At 48.4% G+C, this 20,094-nt stretch overlaps 1 protein-coding gene across 2 annotated transcripts in view; it reads left to right on the forward strand.

Annotated features, from left to right (window-relative positions):
- The window catches only part of Crtac1 (cartilage acidic protein 1), a 169,555-nt gene that overhangs the window by 85,422 nt on the left and 64,039 nt on the right, over window positions 1-20,094 (forward strand). For both annotated transcript variants that reach the window (XM_045134200.1, XM_004669893.2), the window contains exon 3: window positions 17,131-17,327. In XM_045134200.1, coding sequence (XP_044990135.1) covers window positions 17,131-17,327 — 197 coding nt within the window. The remainder of the gene's footprint in view (window positions 1-17,130; window positions 17,328-20,094) is intronic.

Here is a 20,094-nt window from a genome sequence, read left to right on the forward strand (position 1 = left end):
GTGTAAACCCTATAGCCATGTCACGGTTTACATGCAGTATCTCTTTTGACCTTAAAATAGAGTGAATATTATTAGCCCCACTCTATAGATGAAGAAATTGGATGCTAGAGAATATAAGCAGGTTCTTTATCAAGCCAATATTTGGATCTAAAAGAATAAAATATGGTCTAGGAAGCTGTGGAGCTCACAAGTCTCCTATGCTCAAGGCTACCCAGGTAATAACAATAACTCATCCTCTCAAAAATATTTATTGAGTTCCCAGTATGTGTCAGACACTGAGCATGTGAGAGAGAGAAGAAGACAGACTTGCTAATGTTTACTGAGCATGTGCAACTGTACTAACCACCTTATAGATACAGGTTAGGTCTTCTTGACATGGGAACAATTGTCGGTGAGGAGCTGAGGGCCGATGAGTTGATGATTGTCCGAGAGCACTCACACCGCTGAGGATATGCCTCAGGTGGTCTCCTCCTGCCCCAAGTATGTCAGCACAGAGCACATCTCTCTCTAAAGGGCAGAGGCTCCCACCACATTTATCCAGATACCCCATGGGGCTGAGGGCTGGTAGCCCCATCCTAGATCTTAAGGCTCTAAATACCTACCCACAGGCTATGGAGACACCTCCCAGCTTGGCTCCCTGGGGCAGCCTGCCTATGACCTCCCATCCAGGCTGTCACCCTGGCTCTGCTCTGGCCTCCCTGCATTGATTGCCCCACTGTAGGAGAAAGTTAGTCTTCTCTATGGACAGGGTCTACCCCATCCCCTGTAGCTCACCATTCCTGTAGTGGCCCAGTGTCACTCTGAGGTGGCAGACCCCAAATGCCCATTTACTAGGCAAAAAGCCATACATCAGCCTCTCCAGCCACAACTCCAGTTTCTCGTTTCTCAAGAGCTGGCTGTCTGCCTCCTCTTGGTGAGGACCCTCATCTCTCCCACTCATCAGCCCATGAGAAGATGTTGCAGCCAGGTTCACATTGCTGGTAGAAATCACCCAACCAAGAGCAGCTTCTGGGAAAAAGAGGTTTATTTTGGCTTACAGGCTCAAGGGAAAGTTCACGATGGCAGGGGAAAATGATGGCATGATGGTATGACGGTGGACATCACCCCCAGCCAACATAAGGTGGACCATAGTAACAGGAGAGTGTGCCAAACACTGGCATGGGGAAACTGGCTATAACACCCATAAGCCCACCTCCAAGAATACACTGCCTCCAGAAGGTATTAATTTCCAAACCTCCATCAGCTGAGAACCTAGCATTCAGAACAACTACGTTTATGGGGGACACCTGAATCAAACCACCACATTCCGTCCCTGGACCCCATAAACTGTTAACCATCCATGATGTAAAATGCAATACATTCGATCTATCTTCAAAAGTCCCCATAGTTTTTATCAATTCCAGTGATGTTCATACAACCCTATAATAGTCCAATATCTTTGAACTGAGCCATAATACCAAAAAAATAACCTCAAAAACCCATAATGGCACAGAGTAAACATTCACACTGCAAAAGATGGCATTGAGCATAGCAAAGAAATATTCAACCAAAATTTAAAACAACCAGGGCAAACATCAAACTCTGTAGCTTCAAGTCCTACAACCCTAGCCAGTAACAAATCTCCAAGTCTGATAATTCTAACCAGCAACAAGTCTCTGGCATTCCAATGCCACCCCTCCAACTAGGTTACTTACAGTCCTGGAAAACTTCATCAGGGCCAGCAGCTTTATTTAGCAGCCACTTCGGGTCCCGGCATCCCCACTGGGTCTCCACTGCAATCCACAATTCATCCTTATGGCCCCATGGGATCTCTATGCAGGCATTCAGCAAACCTGCTTCACACTGTCCATGGCCAAAACACAAGACTGCATTGCAAACTCAGTAACCCTCTCTTTCCTGCATTTCTTATACCCCATAATACCAGGTAGGGTACCAATTTATTAACCCAGGGGGGAATAAAGCAGACTTTGAAGAACAGGACACTCCTTGAGCACTCAGACCCCTTCAAAAGAGTCTACATTCTTTCTGTTGCTCCAGTGCACACCCGCTGGCCCAATCTCAAAGGTTGTAATCTCTCAATTGCAGCTGAATGGGCAGAAGTTCACTCAAAGATTTCTTTTTTTCTGTGCCATATCCCTCTGCTCACACCAGTTCATTTCTATGCCATGCAACCCTGCACAACTTCTCAGAACACTGGCATAATAGCAAGCTTCTCACAGAAACTGATAGCGTAGTCCAAGCAAAGCTCTTTCTTACCCTCATAAGCCAATATAGTCCATATAGTCCATAGTTCTTACTGCATTCAGGTCTTTCAACTCTGACCAGAATAGTCCATCAAGCTGTACTTACAACACTGTAAGCCGTCTCTTAGACCAAGGTTTCAAATCCTTCCACAATCCTCTTGAAAATTAGCTCCAAAAGGCCAAAGCCACACAGTCAGATGTCTAGCAGCATCCCCACTCTTGGTACCACTTTACTGTTGCAGTCTGGTTCGCATTGCTGGTAGAAATCACCCACAAAGAACAGCTTGTGGGATAAAGAAATTTATTTTGGCTTACAGGCTCGAGGGGAAGCTCCACGATGGCATGATGGCATGAGGGTGGATATCACCCCCTGGCCATCATGAGGTGGACCATAGCAACAGGAGAGTGTGCCAAACACTGGCATGGGGAAGCTGGCTTTAACACCCATAAACCCGCCCCCCAACAATACACTGCCTCCAAAAGGCATTAATTCCCAAAGCTCACATCAGCTGGGAACCTAGCATTCAGAACAACTAAGTTTATGGGGAACACCTGAATCAAACCACCACAGACGACCACAGTCTCCATGAATTGATTCCGGGTTATGCCTCTGTCTTAACTAACCTTCACCTGGCTTGCCTTCCTTCCTTGCAACATTAGGCCCAACCCATCAGCTGCACCTGATGCCCAGTCCCTGCAATTCCTACCTGCCTTGTCCAGGCACCCTGGGAATCCAGTGTGCTCTTGCTCACATGTATGCACGAGGCTCCAAGCATTGTGAGACTCTCGCTCAACCTCTTGTCCCCTGGCCATGTCCTAGGCCTTTTTGAGCCCTTTTATCCTCCAAGAGGGTTCTATGTAACTGAGCCAAGCAAACATCCTCCTTGAAGGCCACCAGTGTCTCCCAAATTGCAAAATCCCATTTGCTTGTCCAGGCCTTGGCCTTTTTGACTCCAAAGCATTTGGCACTGCTGGCTGCCACTCTTGTTTTAAACCGTGCTTCCTGATTTTGCTTTTAGCTTTACTGAGTCTTATGGATCATCTGCTGGCAAAGAACAGAAACTCCACCTAAGTTAGCTCAGCAAGGGAATCACCCATGTGTGCAAATGTGTGCGTGCATGTGTGTGTGTGTGTGTGTGTATGTTCTAGACTGTTTCTAACTACAGTCCAGTCCTGGAGCTCACTGTGCAGCTCCGTCTTGGCCTCAGACACACAGAAAGCCTCCTTCTTCAGTCTCTAGAATGCTGGGATTTCAGACATGAGGCAACATGCTCAGCTTGCAGTAATGTTTAATTCTCTCCTTTGGCTAATTCTCCATGTGTACAGCTACCAGATAATGCTCTCCAAAACAGCACTTTGATATAATGAGCCGCCCTCCTCAGAACCTGTCAGTGGCTTCCCATTTCCCACCAGGAAGAAAGCCTAAAGTCTTGGCACATGTGCCGCAGCTCCCACCAGCTTCGCCTTCATGCATGTTCCCAGTTTGCCATTTATTATTTCCATTACATTCTAAGGTGCACCTCTACGTGGCCGAGCCAGCCACTCTCCTTCCTCAACAAGTTTCCTGCTCTCAGATCTGCTTCTTAGCCCACACCATTTCTTTTACAAATGCTTGTCAATACATCTCTTATTAAAAGCCTACATATACTTCAAGTTCTAGATCAAATATGCCCCCCCTTTTTTTTGAAGCAAGTCCAACAGACTGGCCTTTTTAAAAAAATATATATTTATTTTTATTTAAGAGAAAGGGGGAGAGAGAGAGAGAATGGGTGCATCAGGGCCTCCAGCCACTGCAAACAAACTCCAGACACATGTGCCACCTTGTGCATCTGTCTTACGTGGGACCTGGAGAATCGAACCTGGGTCCTTAGGCTTCACAGGCAAACACCTTAACTGTTAAGCCATCTCTCCAGCCTCAGACTGGCTTTTTTTTTAATGTGAAAGAGTGAGTATGAGACAGAGAAAGAAAGAGAAAATTGGCAAACCAGGGCCTCCAACCACTGTAAACAAACTCCCAATGCATGCACCTTGTATGTCTGGCTTACATGGGATCTGGCGAGTTGAACATGGGCCTTTAGGCTTTGCAGGCAAGCACCTTAGCTGCTAAGCCATCTCTCCAGCCCAAATATGCCTACTTTATGAAACTTTTCTCCAATGAAAGTGACCTGACTTCTTTTTGAAACTTTTATTTATTTGAGAGAGAGAGAGGGAGTATGGGCACATCAGGGGCTCTTGCCACCGCAAACAAAGTCCAGATTCATGTGCCACCTGGTGCATCTGGTTTTGCATGAGTACTGGGGAATCAAAGCTGGGTTGTCAGGTTTTGTAAGCAACACCTTTAACCACTGGGCCATCTCCCCAGCTCTTCTCTAATGCTTGGTATTGGGGATATTCCTCATTTAGCTACATCGGGCCAAGACCCTGAGCAGAGAATTACATCATAGGCCATATCTATCCCCACAGTACCTATCTATGGGCCCAGCCTAGAAGTAAGATCCCCATGTGGTAGCATGGAATCAATGATTTACTTGTAGTTTTTACTCTTAAAGAAGAGCAAGACATCCATTGGCCACCTACCCCAGCTTTTCAACCTGCACTGGTACACCTCCTCTACTGAAAGAGACAGAGGCCACCGCTTTCCAGATGGCAGCTCTTCGTAGCTACAGATTGTCAGAAGGACAGCTGCAGCAGATATGAAGTGTTTTATGACCAAAACAATTAGTGGTGCCCCTGAATCCCCAGCAAGTGAGCACACCTGCCACTTCCATGGCCTGATCAGCGGGAAGGAGGTCAAGAACAAGTCCCATTTCCAGAACCTAGTGAGCCAGACCATTGCTCCGCATTCAGTGTTTACCTCCTGCTAGGGTGTCCGGAAGAGAGTGGGAGGATGTTGAGATGTGTCTGAGGGCACAGAGATATGGTGGAGCCAGGGAAGCTCTGCCTCCCATCAGAAGGCTCTGGGGAGTGTTTCCAAAACATACAGACTTGATGAGTCACTGTCACCTAGAGACACATCCCTCATTCTTCTAGACATTTTTCTTCCTAATGATGACACACAGCTCCTATTTGAAAGCTGTCAACCATAAGCCCCCAGCTCCTGGCTCTCATAAGGCCACATGAACCAGTCAGAGCTCTTCACTTGGGCTTGTCATATTGGGACTTGGGAGAGAAAGAATTTTCCACTCAAGGTGGAGCTAGAGTTGGGACACTGCCATCGTTCAAGCCTCGTGCAGAAGGATGGTATGAGAGAATGAGGTCAGAGGCAGAAGAGAAGGAAGACAAAGCCTGACAATTCCTGGCCATGGTCCCCACTCCATTCACCTGAAGGCCCAGCTCCACCCTCGCTGTTCTGGCAGTTTACATATCTGAGCCGAGAAGTTCCTCAACTAATTCACCTTATTTGTCAGTCACAGCCAAAGACCACTAACAGCTTCCATCTGTCCCCCAAGTGCCTCCAATGACAGTTTAGGGAATGCCTGCCTCCTCCTCTCGGCTCCTGCAAACACACTGAGGAAGAACTGTGACCATCTTCATCATCACGGTCAGCAAACGTGAGGGAACACCTGCCCTCAACCCCAGCACTATCCTAGGAACAGTAGATGACAGAGCTGCCACTGATGGTCTCTGCCTTCTGGGAGCTTCTGTGCACTTCACAATACAAGAAATTCCAAGGGCACCAAGCACATGCTAAGCACAGAGCTTTTGCAGAACAAGGCATAAATCAATCAGTCCGCTTGGAGTTTTTTACAGAATACAGACACTCATCACTGCAGATGATCCTGACCTTTTAGTACCAAACATCCCTTGCTTGAAAAACCAGACACCCCTTAGGACAAAAGGTTTTTCTCCTTCATCTTAAAATTACTTTCTTCCATAGAGCACTCTCTTTGTGGGGTCTTCTTTGCCCTGCCCAGATCCTAAATCAAGATCAAATCTGCTTAACATTTCTTTCTGGGATGCCCTTTTCAAGCTTATCCAGTTGAGCTCCCCAGAGCCTTCATCCCACACAGAGCCCTTCCATTACTGAACTTATATACTCTGAAGTTACACAGTTCCTATTCCAGAATGCAATCTTGGAATCTCCTATAGGAATGCCTCCCCATATGTTTTCTGATCCCATTTAACATCAGTGGACTTTCTCCCTCTCTCTCTCTCTCTCTCTCTCTCTCTCTCTCTCTCTCTCTCTCTCTCTCTCTCTCTCTCTGTGTGTGTGTGTGTGTGTGTGTGTGTGTGTGTGTGTCTTTCTCTCTCTCAAAAATAAATAATAATTAATAAATTAAAAATATCAAAAAGCCTGGAGAAATGGCTTAGCAGTTAAAGTTCTTGCCTGCTAAGCCTAAGAACTCTTGTTCAAATCTCCAGGTCCCACGTAGCCAGATGCAGTGATGCAAGTGTGCAATATTGCACATGCACACAAGGGGACACACACATATGGAGTTCATTCACAGTGACTTGAAGGCTCTGGCACACCCACTCTCTCTCTCTGTCTGTCTGTCTGTCTGTCTGTCTGCCTACCTCTTCCTCTCTCTGTTTCTCTCTCAAAAATAAATAATAATAATAATAATAATAAATAACTTCAGATGATTTTTTTAAAGTTAGATGTGTGGAATATACAAAAAGCATTGCATACATTTCCAAAGAAATAATCTATGCACAAAATGAGAAACATTTAGATATAGCTATATACTTTCTCCCTGCTAATCCTGCATAAGGAAGGTTTACTTGTGCGTGTTGTTTCAGAGGGTACTGTCCATCAGGGCTGCAGCACCTTGGATCATGGCAATGGGAGCTCGCAGCACTGCCTGTTCACACCCTGGAAGAGTGGGAAGCAGTGATCACGGGGTAGGACCAGGAGCAGGCATAACCTTCGGCCTCCAACAAATCACTTCTGCTAGCTAAACCACAAGCCTTGACCTTCCAGAAGCTGGGGACCAGCTACTCAAACATACGAACCTGTGGGAGATGTTTTTCACTCAAACATAACAAACCAGAAAGAGATGGGGGAGTCAAAAGATTGTGGTATCCGTAATCCCTAAGGTGTATTTGTTTTGTTTTGCCTGAGGTTTGGAGTTTTTTATTGTTTGTTTGAGACAGGATCTTGCCACGTAGCCCAGGCTGGCTTTGAACTCATGATCTTGCTGACCAAATACTTGGATTATAGGCGTGTACCACCATGTCTACCTACTTGTGATTCTTAGCTTCCTTCCACTACAGACGCTCAGATATTCTAAGACCCAACTGCCAACCATGTTGGATCTAGGCCTCTGCTGGACAGACGTGCCAGCTCTGAACTCAGATGGCTGTCCTCGAGAATGCCTCTGATCTATGGATAATCCTTCTTCCTACTTCCCAGGGATAAATTTTTCTTTCCTGTAGGTCTGAGATGATAGCTCATCATTATCTGATTTCTTTCCAAAAATTTAGTAGCTTAAAAGCAATTTATTATTCCTCCCAATTCTGTCAGTTAGGAATTTGGTCCAGGCCCTGCTGGGTAGTTTTTTTTCCTGCTACACAAGACATCAGCTGGTGTCGTTCACTCTGCTGCTTCCAGTGTCAAATGGGCTGGGACAGGCAGAAAAGTGCTCACCTGGCTGCGGCTCAGATGCTCTCTCATGAGGCTCTCTTAGCTCATGATGGTCTCAAGATGGTTGGATTTCTTCCATGGTGACTGGCTTTCCCCTGAGGCAGATGGAAGATGCCAGACCTAAAAGGCCCAGAACTGCTCCTGCATCACTTCTGCCATATTCTGCCAGTCAAGACAAGTCACAAAGGCAGCCAGAGGGAAGGGGATGAGAAAGAAGCTTCGCTCTTTGATGAGCAGAGTGACATTGGACACAGAGACAGAGGAGATGACAGTGGCCTTTCTCAGACGCCACTTGCCACATCCCTTTTATTACTTATCTCGTTTAAAGGGCTCATGTTCTTAGCTCATTCATTGGCCTTAGAAACGGCTGTCTGGCCCACAAAGCCCTCTTTAGAAGTATGTTCTCATCTTGAGCAAGTCTTCTCCATCCCTTTCACTCAAAGTTAGTGTACTTCAAAATCTCCCTGCTAAGACCCAGCATCATCCTGACACTCAACAGCACTTTCCTGAGATCAGTAACCAAACACTGACCCAAGATTCATTTTTATTAAACTTTATTATAATTTTTTTTCTGTTATGATAAGGATTAGATAAAACTTATAAAAAAACTCATCAGGCTGACAACTATTTTATTTTTATGTATTTATTTGAGAGAGAGAGAAAGGGAAAGGCAGATAGAGAGATTGAAAATGGGCATGCCAGGGCAAATGAACTGCAAACACATGTGTCACCATGTGCCTCTGGCTTATGTGGGTACTGGGAATTGAACCTCGGTCCCTAGGCTTTGCAGGCAAGCTACTTTAACCACTAAGCCATCTCTCCAGCCCTGACAGCTCTTTAGACCAAAGATTGGCAATGTTTTTCTTCAAAGAGCCACACAGTATTTTCAGTTTGGAGGCCATACAGACCCTGTTGCAAGTACTCAACTCTATTGTTTACCAAAGGCAGGTATACATGATATTTAAATGAGTAAGCATATTTGTGTTCCAATAAAACTTTATTTACAAAAGCAGATAGTGGGCCAGATACTGTTCTCAAGCCTAGTTTATTCATTTATTTTGAATTATTTAATTATTAATTTATTCAGTTTACTTTATCTAGTTATTAGCTGTTTGACTCTTAGAAAAACACTTCTATCTGAACCTTACTTTTTTAAACTTAAAAAATGAAAGTATTAAGCTGGGCATGGTGGTGCACACCTTTAATCCCAGCACTTGGGAGATCACTGTGAGTTCAAGGCCACCCTGAGACTACATAGTGAATTCCAGGTCAGCCTGAGCTGGTGAGACCCTGCCTCAAAAATAAATAAATAAATAAATAAATAAATAAATAAAGAGAGTATTGGAGTGACCAACAATAAAGCATTCCCCTTTATGCCCACAGTTATAAAATGGTAACATATCTTTTAAAAAACTCTTTATGTGAAGTGTCTAAAATACCCACCAGAGCAACCAGAAGGAGCTGTTTCTGTATGTCAATATCTCAGCATCATGCTAACATGCCATGACTGTGACTCATGTGTCCACAAGTCTGGTCCCCTTTCCCAAGTATCTCTGTTTGTTTCTGGCTCCACCCCTTCACCTGTGTTTGGGAGAGTGTGGTTCTCTGTCCATAGGCTCACTGACCCTCATTTCCATCTTGGTATATTCTGTGTCTGTAGCTTGCATTCTATTTGCATACACACATCTGTATTTTCTTTTTGCCCTTGGCTACTATGTCAGGTAGATTGGGTAGATTTTTAAAAATATTTTATTCTTATTTATTTATTTGAGAGAGAGAGAATTAATACACCAGGGCTTCTAGCCACTGCAAACAAACTCCAGATGCATGCACCACCTTGTGCATCTGGCTTATGTGTGGCCTGTGAAATCAAACCTGGGTCATTTGGCTTTGTAGGCAAGTGCCTTAACCACTAAGCCATCCCTCCAGCCCAGATTTCTTTTCATTATTTACCTTTTTTTAATGAACAAAAGTTCCTGTTCTTTATTCTCAAAATAGATAAATATATATATATATATATATATATATATATATATATATATATGTCAAAGCTAAAAACTGTATCTGTTGCATAAAAAGTGATACATACATAAATCACTTAGCCTAGTGCCTGGTGTGTATCATGTAGATGAATACATGATTGCAGTCTCTCATTCCCCTATGTGATCACCTAAGTGATTCTTTTTCATATGGGTCACAATGCTCAACAGAAAAAAAAAATGGTTTGCTATATTTATCTATAACAGGTACTCTCTCTCACCCCTTCCCCAGGATACCAGCTGTCCACATCCTCTTTGTCATCGCTGTTTGTACATAATGTTGTGAGAATTAGCAAAATTGGTGGGTCAGACACCAACCAGGAAACTGGTGGCACAGACCACCTTTTCTTGGAGCCACCCAGAGACAACTAGTATGTTCCTCTGCTCCTTCCATGCACTAAGCAAGTAGTTACTGAGCGCGTGGTACATACGGCATGGTGCAAGTAAAACCGGCGTGCCCTTGCCCCCTGGATACGTGTACTCTACTGGGAGAAGCAGGCAGTAGAGAGGAGAGCAAACGATGGCAAGAAAGAGAGAGCAGGAACTGGGAGACCAGAGAGGGAACAGTCTCTCTGAGGAGTTGCCTTTAGGATGAGACCTAAGAGAGAAGGATCCAGCTGTGGGACCCAGCAGGAAGGAAGTAGAGGGAGAGTGTGCTAGGAAGAGACAGCTGGCCAGCAAGAAGACCGACTCTGGAAATAAGCCTGCTGGTGTCTGAGTCTGGGAAAGCCAGGGAGGGCGACAGCAAGGGGTCAGGCTCCCAGGCACGATGGAACCCTCCACGTAAGTTGCTTTTGTCATCAGTGTGACAAAGTATCTGACAGGAATAACTCAAGGGAAAAGAGATTTATTTGGGCACATAGTATCGCAGGGGACCGTCCATTGTGGTGAAGACATGTGGCACGGTTCCTCCATCATGGTAGAGGAAGAGGCTGAAGCTTATTCACATCTTGGCAGATCAAGAAGCAGAGAGTGGGCTGGGGAGATGGCTTAGCAGTTAAAGCGTTTGCCTGTGAAGCCTAAGGGCACAGGTGAGATTCCCCAGTACCCACGTAAGCCAGATGTGCAAGGTGGTGCATATGTTTGGAGTTCATTTGCAATGGCTAGAGGCCCTGGTGTGCCCATTCCCTATCTGCCTCTTTCTCTGTCTATCTCAAATAAATTAAAAAAAAAAAAAAGCAGAGCTGGACCAGAAGCAGGGCCTGGTTATAAGTCTCAGAGGTCCACTCCCAGTGACATGCCTCTACCAGCCATGCCTCCTGTCTAAAGGGATCTACAATCTCCCAAACCAGGGCCACCAGCTGGGGACCAAGTGTTCAAGCTCATGAGCCTGTGGGAGACCTTTCAGACTCAAACCATGACACTCATCCAAGGGTGTTAGGCAGGAGGCTGGCATGATTTGACTTATGTGCTAAAAAGATGCCTCTGGCTACAGTGTGGGGAGATTAGATCAGTGGGGCAACGTGGAGACAGAAGAAGGAGGCTCCCCAGAGACAGTGGCAGTCAGTCAATCAGGGAGGGAGGAAGAGAACAGAGCTGAGATATTTTCGGAGGTAGAAATGACAGGGTAGGCTGATGGATTAGATGGGAAGATGAGGGGGAGGGAGCACTGAGGCTGGTGCCAGGCTTCTGGCTTTAGTGCCCGGGTGCCCATTTGGGGAAGGGAGGGGAGGAGCAATCAATAGCTCCCTTTTGGACGTGTTCCATCACAGAAACAGGAGGGGAGATGTCAGGTAGGCGGTCAGATATATGAGTCTGATCCTGAGCTAGAGATATAAATTTGAGGGTTGTCATTCATGGGAAAGGATATTATCAGCTAGTGAAAGTGGAGAGAAAAGAGGGCCAAGGGTCAGTCCTAAAGACCCCAACATTAAAAGGGTGAGAACATAGCTGGGCGGATGGCTTGGAGGAGAAAGTGCTTATTGCACAATGGTGAGTATGGGAGTGAAGATTCCTAGCACTTACATAAATGCCAGGTGAGCGTGGTGGCCACCTGTAATCTCAGCACTCGAGGGGCAAGAGACGGGGCATCCTCCGGGCAAGCTAAATAGCTAGACTAGCTAAATCAGCGAGCTCTGGGTCCAAATGGAAGGCCCTGCCTCAGTAAACAAGCAGGAGAGCAATCAAGGAAGGCATCCATTAACCTCTGGCCTCCCGTGTACCCACGCTTGCACCCATGTTCATATCAACATGCATATACACATGAAAACACATATGCCACACAAAAAGTGGTGGGCTGGCAAGGGCTCACAGTGGGCAAGGAAAGGAAGCCAGAGAGAGAATTCTAAAGCCCAGTGAGGAGATGTCCTACAGTGGAGTAGAGTGTGGGAATGGCCACAGTCTCAGTGGCAGCCAAAGGCCAATAGCAATCAGGTCAGAAAAGGCCTCCCTGGGTCTGACCTTATGGGAGCAACCAGTGACAGTTCACATGAGCAGTTCTGGAAGGGTTAGGATGGGCATGGGGAACGCATCGTGGGAAAGAGGGGACAGCTTGAGAAGTCTGGTTATCCCAGGGAGTACGGAGAGGATTATACCTCTGGAGACTAAGCGAACAAAGGTGGGATGTTTAGGAATGTGAAATAGTAGAATGTGTTCGGAAACTAACAAAATGATCCCCAGAGACTAAAAGGTCATGCCCCTGACTTGTGGGGTTTTTTTTTAATAATGATGAGAATTTAAAATTGTGTAACTCTTCACAGTTTACTAAGTGTTGTCACACACTCTGTCACACTCCTCACAGCCATCCAGCAAGGTGTGTAGCAGCCCTGACTTGTAGAGGAGGCAGCTGGAACGAAGAAGCAAGCTCAAGGTCAGAGCCAGGGCCCACACCACGCTGCTGCTGGCCTGACCCCAGCTGGCCCGTGCTTTGACATTGGATGGCATGACTCCCTTTTGAGAACAGGGGGATTGTTTCACTTCCTGGCTTCATTGAACTGTGCTTCAAAACCTCCTGGATTTGTCTCCAGCAGGTGTCACCAAGGAAATGTGTGACCCCACATGGCTCATATCAAGGTGCCCAAGCTCCTCAGGGTGGGGATTAGTACCACAGAGGGACTGTGGGTAAGTCTCCTCACCTCAGTGGCCCCACTGTCCACATCTATAAAACAGGGAGGCTAACAGGACCCACATCCCCTGGGTTGTCAAAAGGATGAAGTGAAATGGTGTCTGAAAACCCGTTAAGCACAGAGCATGGGGATTGCTCTCTGAACATTGCCTCGCCACGTGGCCCCCCTATCCCCACCCCCACTGCATCCAACATGTCCATGGAGCACTTTCTCTGCTAAAGGTCACTCTGGGCACAGCACCAGCAGAGACATAGTCGCCGTAAGCCTCTGGGCTCCGGCAGTTGTGCTTAATGAGGGGAGGGATGCGGAGCACAGACACCTCTGCCCTCACCGGAGCAAGCTGGAGCAGACCACTGTGGGGAACCTGGAAGAGAAAAGGTCGCATCCAGCATCCAGCTGAGCAGCCAGGGCAGGTTTCCTGTGAGAGGCTGGCAGGGTGGGGAGAACATTCCCCACGGAGCTGGTGGCTGCAGCTGAGCAAAGACACCAGTGAAGCCAGAAAGGGCATCACATCTTCAGAGGCTGGTGAAGAGGCAAGCGGGAGTGTCTTATTCCCTGAAGTAGGGGAGGAGCTTTTTGGGGGGTGATGGGAATCAGCTCTTAGTGCAACAGGACCAACTCAAAGTGGCCTGATGGAGGAAAGGGCTGGCCACTTGGAGCTCAAATCCCTAGCATTGCCTCGTGATTGTCCAAAATCTTCTCTTGTAGCTGTTGGGATAACTTTGAGACTCTGGTCCCCAGGGATGTGGGGCCAAGGTACTAGACCTCATCTCAAGCCCCATGTGAGTTTGAGGAGGCTTCTTGACATGTAGTGAATAAGTGATAGATCAAAGACTTTCATCCAATCTATCAACTTCACCCCACCATTCCCATCAGGGCATCCTGAAGCTAGCACCAGGACCTTCCAGGAAGAGATGACAGCGGGCTATCTTCTCCTGCGGGGCCATCCATGGTGACAAGGAGCTTGTGCATGTCCCAGCCACGTAGATTCTGGGCAAAACAGCTAACTTTCTGAATGTGAGGAGAACATGTCCCTCCCTTCCTGCTGGGCACTGTCTCTAGGGTATGATTGACATGCAGGACACCCGGAGAACAAAGGAGCAAGGAGGATGTCTATGCTGGATTTCGCATGTAGACTCCCACCACAGTCTGGGGGAGGGACACCTGCTCTGCCCATCTCATTAGATCACAGTTAGACTCCTGGACCCACACAACTCCCAGGCCAACGGCTTTTACCCTTCAGCTCCAGAATCCATTGCTCCACATGTTTGAAATGTGATACATAAAATAAAAAGCATCCACGTAGAAACACCTGGATGAGGTGGAAGGCCCCCACCGCCAACTCGCCCACACATTTTGTGGGTTTTCTCATTCGGTACAGCTCTCTCATATTACAAAAGAGAAACACAGAGCCAAGAGAGGAGATCTGGCCAGCCTGAGTTCACCACCCTAATCTTCGGCAGAACAAGGACCTCCATGAAGCAAAGGAGATCAAAGATGGGAGAGCATTTTGCAAACTGAAAGGTGCTGCTGAAATTTTGCTTGTGTTTGTCTCTACCACTTACATCAAGTTTGTGGGTAATTCCTCGGGGACACTACTCTGGGGAGGTTGCCACAAAAAAAAAAAAAAATATTCATAGGACTAAGACTAACAATGTTGGCATTATAGGCAGTGTGGAAAGAACACCGAGGTCCTGCGTGGCTAAGTAAGGCTATGTAACATTGGACCTCATTTGGCCTTTTTCCCCCTTCTTTCTTTTCTTTTCCTTTTTTTTTTTTTTTGCATGTGTGTAGCATGTGTAGTGTAGTGTGCGGTGTATGCACATGTATGTGCTGATGCAGCATCCCCTGGGCTCACCTCCACTGCCAGAGGAGAACATCAGATGGCCTCCTCCATCACTTATCAACCTGTTTTCCTCTTGGTGGAGCTTATGACTGATTCTGAAACTTGATGTCCCCCAGTCCCTGCTGATTCTCCTGTCTTCACTCCCCACATGATGGCAGTTACAGACATGCATGGCCACATCTAGCTGTTTACATGGGTCCTAGAGATTCAGGCACAGGTGGTCTCAGGCCCCCTCAAGCCCTCATGCTTGATCAGGAAGCCCACTTAACTGATAGTCCATCTCTCCAACCCTCAGTTTCCCTTGCTAGAAAAATACCCTACCTATCTAATACCTGGAATTGTGTGGGGTTCAAGCAAGACAATTCATGAAAGTCCTCTTAGCAAGTCAAGCACCCTGTGAACATAGCCAACTTGCAAGGCAAACACAGTAGCAATGGAAGAGGAGAAGGCCTAAGGCTTTCAGGACTAGTATTTAGCACTCAAAAAGCCCATCCTGAACCCAAGGTTTGGAGCCAATTGCTGACAGTGCTGGATCCCAAGTATTCTGTCTCCCCTTCCCAGACATGTCTCCAAAGTTGACACCACGCCTGTGGTGTTCAGCATTCAGACACACTCTGTCAAGGTGTGTCATCTTTCCATCACTGGGCGCTGACTCAGTCCCCCAGCCAGCCCCATCACCTCTCCTTTCACACTCTGGATGCCAGAAGGCACCTGGCCAGCCAGCCAGCTTCCCCCAGACCTCACTGGCTTTGGTTGGCAAAGGACAGGAATTTCTCTCAAAGACCTGTGCAAGCTCTTCCCATCTTCTCTGGTTCTTCTCAGCCAGCTCCTGAACTCCACTAGGATGAGCATAGTAGGCAGTGTACGTAGGCCAGAAGGCAGGTAGGTACCTGGTGGATGGGACGTGCAGGCTTCTTTGGAGACTCGCAGCAGTCTGCTGACCTGGAGGCGGGAGGTCTCAGACGTGCATAATCACACTGCCTGTGTGGAAGGGGACTGTGGGCACCATTGCTTTCTTTCTTTTTCTTTATATTTTTATTTTTCAAGGTAGGATCTCATTCTAGCCCAGGCTGACCTGAAATTCACTCTGTAGTCTCAGGGTGGCCTTGAACTCACAGCGATCCTCCTACCTCTGCCTCCCAAGTGCTGAGATTAAAGGCATGCACCACCACACCTGGCTCCCCTGCTTTCTGTAGATGGAAAGGTGATGGGAAAAACATTGACCATGAGATACTTAAAGACCCAAGTCTGCACTCCGAGGTTTCATTCAGTCACTCAGCAAATGTTTTTTGAGCACTCACTGCGCACCAGGTGCTGTTGGAGGCCCTGGAGAACACCACTGAAGAAAATGGACACTCAGGTGGGACTAGAGAGATCAGGGAAAGATGGACAAGACAGAAACAGGGTAAGAGCCATGAGGAGAGATGGGACAAGGGAGAGAGAATAAGGGGGTACGTGTGCAGATGCGGGGAGTGTGGTGAGGGAGGACCTTACTGAGAAGGAGCAACTAAGCTTCTGAAGGGAATGAAGGAAGGGGCAGGCTGGGTGACCATCTAGAGGAACACCCCAGACAGAGGGCACAGCAAGTGCAAAGTCCCCAAGGCAAAGGCAGACCCGGAGTTGTAGTGTGATGGAGAGGCTGTGTGGGTTCGGGAGAGTGTTACATGACTGGCGAGAGTGATGGGCCGTTGCCGCATCTGTCCCGAGTTCCTTAGAAAAAGATCCAGCTGGGCTACCTCATAACCGTGGGCGTGTTCGCTCTATCTCATCTCTGATGCCAGCTGTGTAAGTGCCGCGGTTTCCTATCAGGAGTTGTCCCAGCCCTCAGCGACACAGCCTTGCTGGTCCTCCAGGACTCTCGGGAGAGCCCGAAGGGCCTAAGAGCAAGCCCCAGCACATGACCCTCTGTCGCTCACGAAGGGCACTCAGCCCTCTCCGAGAGCACTCTCGGTTCCCTGAGGGAACGCATCTGTTTCTCATCTGTAAAGCGCTTTAATCGCACAAGCCTCCCATGTCGGTCTCACCTTATTGTTCTTGGATTTAAGTGAATGGGGTCATTAATGAGAAAATGCCTTTTATGTTGAAATGGGCAAGATAAATTTCAGGAAAGTCTTGTTTTCTTCATCAGACCCTTAGTTAGAGGTCAGTCACTGGCTTCCCACTGCCCTCCACCACCCTGCGCCTTGTACTGTGTCCCTCAGGGGTCAGAGATGCCCAAAGCAAGGCTCCTGGGCGTGCTTGGGGGCTGTTGCTCTATAGCAGGTCCCAGCGCATCCCAAGCCCACCTTCCTGCTTCATCGCTTGTGTAAGTCCAGCTGCTCATCTGCATCATCCTTCCCTATTCCCCCTCCAGGTACAACGGACCCAATCTGGTTCTGAAGTACCACCGGGCCCAGAAGCGGCTGGTCAACATTGCGGTAGATGAGCGTAGCTCACCCTACTATGCGCTGCGGGACCGCCAGGGCAATGCCATTGGGGTCACAGCCTGCGACATCGACGGGGACGGTCGTGAGGAGATCTACTTCCTCAACACTAATAATGCCTTCTCAGGTGAGAACAGGGTTGTCAGACCTCTTCCTGCCTCCTCTTTATCCTTCAGCTGTCAACAGCCTCTGCTCAGGCCAGGCACAGACCCACTTGCCTCCAGGGGCTCCCTGTACCATGCAGAGACCCCAGGATGGCCCTTCTGTGACAAAGCTTGCAGTTTTTGTCCTAGGGCCCTCGGCTGGGGCTGGGGCAGAGCCTTCTCCCTATTGTTCCCTCCCATGCCATCTGTGTGGTCCACCAGCTCCCCTTTACTCCCCTGGGCCACTCCTAGGGATAACAGCCATTCCTGGAACATGCCCACACTGCTCCAGGAGCCCTTTCTCGAATGCTCTGAAGTCCTTCGAGGATTTGCCTTCTCAGATCATAGCTAAGCTCAAAATTCCTCCCACGGATTCCTGCCCACCACCTGCTGTGTGCCAGACAGAGGCGCTAGGTGCCAGGGAGGTTGATGAGGATGCAGCTCTGGGGGAGGCTGACCCCGAGTCCCCAGAGCCTCCTCCAGTGCTCCTCACACTGCTGCATGTATCTGCGTCACCTGGGGTCTGTGTGAATGCAGCCTGTGACTGCGTGGATCTAGGGAGCAGAGCCTGCCTTTCCAACGTGGTCCTGAGCTGCTGGGTGCTGCTCACTGGGGGACCACTTATGAGCAACAGGGCCTTACACACCAAGGAATGGACAAGGGACCTTGGTGCCCAGAAGGCTAATGAGTGAGGGTAACAAAGCTCATACTAGCACGTCAGCCTGACCGTGACCTCCAGCCCTCAGTGTTTTACCTCAGTAGCCTCACAGTAGCTCTAGTGGGAAGCTACTGGATAGGAAGCTACTTTATATTTAGGAAACTGAGGCACTAATAGGTTTCCTAACTTGCCCAAGTCCTCATAGCTTGTGTCAGGACTCACACCCAGGGCTCTGACTCCAGATCCATCTTTTGTGTCAAGACACGTGAATTTTCTCCATCCTGTGTCCTCAGAGATATGTAGGAGCCTGCTCGTTGTGAAAACTCAGAGTTTCACAAGGTGGGGGCTGTTCTTTCATGGTGCTGCAAATCACAGTGCACAGTGGCAAGGTACATTTATTTTCTCAGACCTGACCTACACCCACCTAGATAAAACCCACTCCTAATAGGGCCAGCACATGTAGGGCGCCCTTTGGAGGTGAAGCCAAGCAGGCCCTGGGCCCCTCCAGTTGACTGCAGGCTCTCAGGTTGTCTCTGGACCCCAGAGCCAGTGGTTCAGAGCTGCCCAAGCACTGTCCTCTGGGACCCCATCCCTGCCTCCACCACACACAGACAGACACACACACACACACACACACACACACATACACACACCACATACACAGGCTTTTCCCAGGGTTATTAATACTGCTTCTATGGCTTCATGTCCCAAGCCAGAAACCAGCCCCGGGCTACCCAGGTGTTAAGCTCAGCCAGTTGTATGAATGGAAGAGGAAGAGGCTGGGGCCCTGTGCCAGGGGTAGGTGGGCGGTGCTGGCTGACTGGCTGGCTGAGATCCAGCCTTGTGCCGCCAAGAAACAATGAGGCACGGCCCAGAGTGGTGTTTTATGGGTTTTCATCTCATCTCACCACCAAGTGAGGCCTGAGAGATGGTAATTATCCCAACACAAATATCAGGGCATGATTACCCAGCTGGATTTACTGCCCTCTCTCCACCAAGCTGAGATTGGATTAGGACACGATTAATTGATGGGCTGATCAACTCTTTAATGTGGGGCAAGGTCAGGAAGGCAGCAGCATCTAGGATGCCCGCAGAAGGGACCCAAGAAGATTCTGGAAAGCCAGGAAGAGGGAACAGGGACAACTGTCCTAGGTGGGGTTGGCTAGCGATATGCTACAGGAAGGGACAGCCTCTCCCTGCTTGCTGAGCCCGAGCACCCGTGTGAGAACCCTGGGCTGGTGCAGAAGCCGCAGCCCCTCTTGTGATCTTAGAATGCCTGGTGAGGATCCCAGAGCTAGCCTCGCCTGTGGAGCTTGACAGCCCCCGCTGGGCTGTACCCCTGACAGCTGGATCAAAAGGCAGTGGTAGAAGCCTGTCATCAAACCGTAACACTCTCAACTGTCTCCACTGCAACCCCAAGATGAAGTTCACCACCTTGGCATTGTTGAGTTCCATGGTCAGTCCAACAATGGCCGTCTCTCAGTGATGGTAGACTCATTCCCAGAACAAATGGCTGCTGAGCACCTACCACATGCTCCAATGTTCTAGGCTCCCAGGATTCTTCAGTGCATGGAAGACAGGAGTCCTTCCTCTTGATGTCCACGTACTCCCCAACATGGCCTGTGGTTTCTCTCGGCACTGATAACCACTCCCAGCCAGCCCAGGGCTCTGAGCACCTTAAGAGAAAGCCTCTCACTTAGTTATTGTTACTCCCAGTGGCCCCAGCCAGACCTTGACCATCCTAAGAGCTTAATTAAAATTGGATAAATAAGTCCCGGGAAGGGGGTGTTGAGCCACTGCCTGAGAGGAAGTGGCCAAGAGAGGAACATCAGGAGGAGGCAGGCCACATGGAGGTCTGAAAAGCCTGACTCCAGGAGGGAACAGGGCCAAGGATGACAGTGCCCAGCAGCCTTAGCCCCAGGCCTGCACCTCCCAGTGACCTTCCATGGGTTTGAGGGATGTCTGTGGGTTTGAGTTAATTTTTCAGTTGAGTTATTCGATTGATTCATTGGCAGGGAGTGGGGCGTGGAGCAGGGACATTTGTACCCTGTCAGCACTTCATGGATCCAGCTGGCACAGTGCTCAGCAGTGGC

The sequence above is a fragment of the Jaculus jaculus genome, chromosome 1 (assembly GCF_020740685.1).
Source record: "Jaculus jaculus isolate mJacJac1 chromosome 1, mJacJac1.mat.Y.cur, whole genome shotgun sequence".
NCBI lineage: Eukaryota > Metazoa > Chordata > Mammalia > Rodentia > Dipodidae > Jaculus > Jaculus jaculus.